The sequence below is a fragment of the Cajanus cajan genome, chromosome 10, assembly GCF_000230855.2.
Source record: "Cajanus cajan strain Asha chromosome 10, NIPB_CcT2T_4, whole genome shotgun sequence".
Classification (NCBI taxonomy): domain Eukaryota; kingdom Viridiplantae; phylum Streptophyta; class Magnoliopsida; order Fabales; family Fabaceae; genus Cajanus; species Cajanus cajan.
The window spans coordinates 44,402,477-44,408,084 of NC_138526.1; the positions used below are offsets into that span (position 1 = coordinate 44,402,477).

Consider the following 5,608-nt stretch of genomic DNA (forward strand, 5'->3'; position numbering starts at 1 on the left):
GAAAACTTTTTTGACAGCAAAAGTAAAGAAATAAAAAATAAATAAAACAAACGGATTAATATATTTTTTAAAATAAATTAATTGAGATAGTTAGAAATATAAAAACTTATTATAATTATTTTTGTAATTTTTTCTATCTTTAAAAAAATATATAACAATACAAAAATGAGTCGTAGGATAATTTGCGAGAATGAATGCACTATTGTGTACTTGTGTATAGAAAAAAAAAATACTGATAATTGACTAACTATTTATAAATTATAAAAATTTGTGGTGTGGTCACTCGGATAAAAAAATAAACACTCACTTTAGTCTCTTAAATTAGAAGATATTGTCATATTAATTTTTGGATAAAAAATTATTAAATAAAATTTTAAATTTAACTATATATTATTATATTATTTTTTTAATATATGATAATATTATACTTTAGTCAAATTTTTTTATAACTTTGGACTAATTGAATTGTCAATTTATGTTTTCAAAAATTTATTTTTCCATTTATTTTTAAATTTTAGAGACTAATATCACATCATCTTTTAAATTCAGAAAATAAAATGTGCGTTTATAATATATATATATATATATATATATATATATATATATATATATATATAAATATATAAATGAATGCTATGAAATTGAGGATTCACGGGTTTGTCCGTGGTATTTTAGAGCCCTTTTTTGGGTTCATAAATATACTATTGGGTGAAGTCTCTGATAGGGAAGTTGGAGAAGTGGTCCATCCGTGCTGCATGTGTAAGGTTTATGATGACCGTAGATATAATATTATAATATTGAAGGGTTCAGATTATAATATAATGAGTAAGATGTAATATATTGCAAAGTAGTCCTTGTAAAATTTGTATTTGTCTGTGTTTTAAGGTTTATTAGGGTGTGGTGTTTTGGTTGTGTCAGTTCCGATTACGAGGTGCGATTGGCGTCGTGGTCCTTTTGTGGATCTGTTCGAAGTGGGCCTCCGGCGGCCCGTCCGTTGTTGTTGGTGGTACTCCGCAACCGGTGCGAAGATTTGTTAGGTTTAAGAGGTGACGAATCGATTTTTTTTATTGTTGAAACCTAAAGTATGGCGTACAAAAGAATCCGTTTTGGAGGTTAACGTTTTTTGTTTATTTTGCATTTGATTTTATATGTATGTGGATTTTTGTTGATACATCTGTTTCTCGTGTGTACAGTTAATAGAGAGATTAACTGCTACGGAAGTGTTTTGATGTTCATAGATTGACTTATTGTTATTAAACGTGAAAGTAGAATGGAGTTTGAGAATTCAAGTATAGAGGTAAGTGACATTTGTGTCATGTTTAGGGTTGTATCCTTTAATATTGCGTTGTGTCATGTGTGTGATAAGTGTGATGATGAAGGTTGATATTGTTTTTAATTTTCTGATGTTCTGAAAAGCTTTAATTGAGGATTAAAACTTTTTAGGTGGCAGTAGCAGTAGATAATTGTGAAAGCATAAATGAAGGAGTAGATAATTTTGAAGGCATAAATGAAGGGGTGTTTAATTTTGAAGGAATAAGTGAAGGAGAAGATAATATAAATGAGAATGAGGAAGATGAGAATTTGGTTATTGATTTACAGGAAATTTGTGATGAAGAAGTGGAAAATGTTGTTAATGAAAGAAGATTTGAGGTTTTTGACAGTGAAAACGGGGTGATAGTTTCTACTTTGGATGATATTTTTAATTTAGATTTGCATTTAAGTCCCCATGAGCTTAGGAATGTTCAATTTGTAAGTGTTGAGATGGCTTATTTATTTTATTACTGGTTTGCAAAAGTTAATGGATTTGCCGCAAGAAAGAGCAAGATTTTGAGAAATATTAAGGGGGAAAAATTACAACAAACCTTTGTTTGTTTCAAGGAAGGATTTAGAGATAACCGTGGTTTGAACATACAGAATCGAAAGCGAAAGCAAACACCGGAGACAAGGTGCGGATGTGAAGCAAAACTAAGAGTGCATATTGATAGCAGATGTGGACTATGGTACATTACATATTTTGTGGATGACCACAACCATAGTTTTTTGGAAGATAAGTATTGTAGAATGTTAGCTTCTCATAGAGATATGAGTGAGTTAGATATAATGCAGTTGAATAAAATGAGAAAAGTTGGCATAAGTACTCCTCAAGTTTATGGGTCACTTGCAGATCACCCTGGAGGGTATGAGAGACTTTCTTTTTGTAAAAAGGACATATACAATCAAATTGGAAGGCAAAGAAGGTTGCAAGGTTTGGATTCAAAATGTGCACTGGAATTTTTGAATGGTTTAAAACGCAGTGATCCTTTAATGTATGTTGGTCACACTGTTGATGAGGAAAACAGATTGCAACATTTGTTCTGGTGTGATGGCATGATGCAGATGGAGTATGAAGTTTTTGGTGATGTGTTAGCATTTGATGCAACCTATGGGAAAAATAAGTATTTATGTCCTGTAGTTGTATTTTCTGGTGTTAATCATCACAATCATACGATAGTATTTGGGAGTGCTATTGTTTCAAATGAAACTGTAGAAACATATATATGGGTACTTGGGCAATTTGTAGAAGCCATGAAAGGAAAGTCTCCAATGTCTATTATCACTGATGGTGATGTTGCAATGAAAAATGCGATAAGAAAGGTATTTCCTAATTCACAGCATAGATTGTGTGCATGGCACTTATTAAGGAATGCGACAACTAACATTAAGAAGCCAGCATTTACAAAGGATCTAAGAAAATGCATGTTGGGTGAGTATGAAATTGGTGAATTTCGAAAGAAGTGGTCTGAAATGTTGAACAAATTTGAGTTGCATGATCATCCTTGGGTTATAGACTTATTTGAAAAGAGGAAGATGTGGTGTACAGCTTATATTAGAGGGGCTTTCTTTGGTGGTTTTAGGGCAACTTCTCGGTGTGAAGGATTACATTCTGAGTTGAAAAAATATATTCATCCGAAGATTAATCTGACAGAGTTTGTTCAACAATTTTATCGTCTTGTGAGTTATATGCGTTATAGGGAAGTTGAAGCTGACTTTGCATCAATTCATGGTGATCCCGTTCCAGAAACAGATTATCATAACCTTGAGCTATCGGGGGCAAAGTGTTATACGAAAGAAATACTAAAATTATTTCGTGATCAGCTTCATAGTTCATCTTTGATGAGGGTGATTGGTTGCAAGCAGACATTTGGTTGTTGTATATACATAGTGAGAAAATATGAAATGATTGACAAACAATGGCATGTGTCATATCAATCAACACCGTGTGATTTGAAGTGTTCGTGCTTAAGAATGGAATCAGTCGGCATTCCATGTGATCATATACTTGCAGTGTTGGTTCATCTGAATTTATCAGAGTTACCTAAATGTTTGGTGTTAAAAAGGTGGACTAAGGTTGCGAAGGATGAAGTGAAGGGCAATGTTAGTAGACATAGGTGGGACTCTGAGAAAGATGCTAGATACTTGTCATTAATGGAGTATTTTAAAGAGCTAAGTACTTTGGCATGTGAAACATATGATGATTATGTTGATAAAAGGGATAAAGTTGTAAATGAATTAGCTGAAATAAGAGGTAAAAAAGGTGATGAATCCGAAGAAGGCAATGCATTGGATGATGAATTAAGTGTAGTGATAAGAAATCCTGCCATTGCTAGAAGTAAAGGAAGGTGTGTTGTTGAAGGTTCATGGCGCAAAGGTAGGAAATCAAAAAGAGTAATAAGTGTAGTTTGTGTAAACAAATAGGTCATAACATGAGAACGTGTGGAAGACAACAGAATTTGGATGATATGGAACAAAGCACATGTGGAATGAGTATTGAATTTGAAGAAAGTTACGTAGGTTACGAAAATGAAGAGGTAACGAATATAAATTATATTAAAATTATATATTTGTTTGTAAAACAGAGTTAGATGTGATGTGTTTAATGTTGTCATTGTAGGAAGATGAGTACATTGAAGATTTGTTTGACAAATGCGATGAAGTTGATAATGGGGTTGGTGACATGTCTGTTTCACAGTCAGAATCAATATATAGTTATGAAGTGTCGTTATCTCCAGCATTCAGTGATGCAGGTAATGTTTATGAATTAGTAACTCAAGTGTGTTATTGTAGGTGTATGAGAAGTAGTAAGTTAATTTTTATTGTATTAGTATGATGTTATATTATTTTAGTTGTGTATGTGTAATATTGGAACTAATCGATTGCTGATAATTGTTATTAAATTGTATTTGCAGGTTTTTTATACGATTGATGGCGGTTGCAGTAGAATGGAAATGCATGAATTCACATAGTTTGGATTGAAAATTTAGATGAATGTGACTTTTGTTGTTATTTATGCAGGAGTTTTATTTTATATTGTATTTAATTGTAGTTGGAAAATATTATTCAGTAATGAAATTATGATACATGAATATTTAAAGATACAAATATTTGAATTTGAAACCAATATATTTTGAATTTTTGAAAAAATTGGGTTGCTATTGCCATTGAGGGTGTTGTTGTATGTTGTTGGCAGGTGGAAAGTGTAATCCCAAAATTGGGGTTTATTGCTGAAATTATTGGGTGAATGACTTCAATGGATATTACGATTTTGAAGGGTGACATGGGTTTTGGTTTGTTTCGTTTAACGTGCCTATAGGTTACCGGAAACATCGTATATATAATATGTATATAGTTGATTGTATTGTAATTAGTTGTTTAATATTATTTTAATTGATTGTATTTAATAATTTATGTTTATGAAATTTGTAATGTGTTTAAATTTTTTGTAATTTTCGTTGTGTTTCGAAACACTGCAATCCCTGCGTCCGACGTCCGGTGGAATACAAGTGTTTATTTAATTTATGCAGCCGTTGATATACATTTAATTTTAGTTTTATATAGTTAAAAAAATTAATTTAAATAAATACATTTTTTTTTTAAATTCAAACCTTAACCAGTTGGAAAAATAAGTAGGTAAAAAAAAAACTTATATAATATAGTTAAAAAAAATTTATTTTGAAATTGCTTTAAATAAAAAGTTATAAATTACTTTCTAAAAAGTTATATATAATTTTAATGAAATACAAATTGTTATTTAAACATAATTTTGATCATATGTTGTTAGTTTATATTAAATAGAAAACATATGATATAATATTGTTATTTTATTTGTTAACATGGTTTGCACCAACATTGAATAACATTATAATTTATGATGGTCTTATCATATGTTACTCTCAAATCATATCGTATTATATATCCCGACTACCAAATACAGTGTCAAGAATTATCCGTCAGCTTATTACATTTATTACAAATTATTTTTAAATTACTAAAATAATTGAAGTTGAACCATAAATTAATCTTTAGAGACACCAATAAGGAATGTTAATTCAACAAAGTGTCATGGATGTGCAATTTGCTTATAAAGTGAAACAAAGAATCCAACAGTAAGGGAGAAAACCACTGGTTCGTAAGTATGATTTACATAATGTAGATTGAAAAATAATCTGAAGCACATCATTGTATTTATCCCTTAAAATGATGCAATCAAAGAATGGAATGAGAAAATGTAACACCCTGTTATATTCGTATGATGAAAATACCTATCTCAACGTCTGATTGAAATGACGAT

General features: G+C 30.5%; 1 protein-coding gene across 2 annotated transcripts; it reads left to right on the forward strand.

Annotated features, from left to right (window-relative positions):
* Positions 1–717: 717 nt before the first annotated feature.
* On the forward strand, positions 718–5,608 carry LOC145952876 (protein FAR1-RELATED SEQUENCE 5-like). 2 transcript variants are annotated; one of them, XM_083065966.1, is made up of 3 exons: positions 718–3,848; positions 3,932–4,064; positions 4,227–5,608. In XM_083065966.1, exon 1 carries the CDS (start codon positions 1,762–1,764, stop codon positions 3,733–3,735), a length of 1,974 nt encoding a protein of 657 aa, XP_082922092.1. In that variant the 5' UTR covers positions 718–1,761; the 3' UTR covers positions 3,736–3,848; positions 3,932–4,064; positions 4,227–5,608. The 2 variants fall into 2 exon arrangements, with proteins under 2 accessions (XP_082922092.1, XP_082922091.1); XM_083065965.1 differs by having other exon boundaries at positions 718–4,064.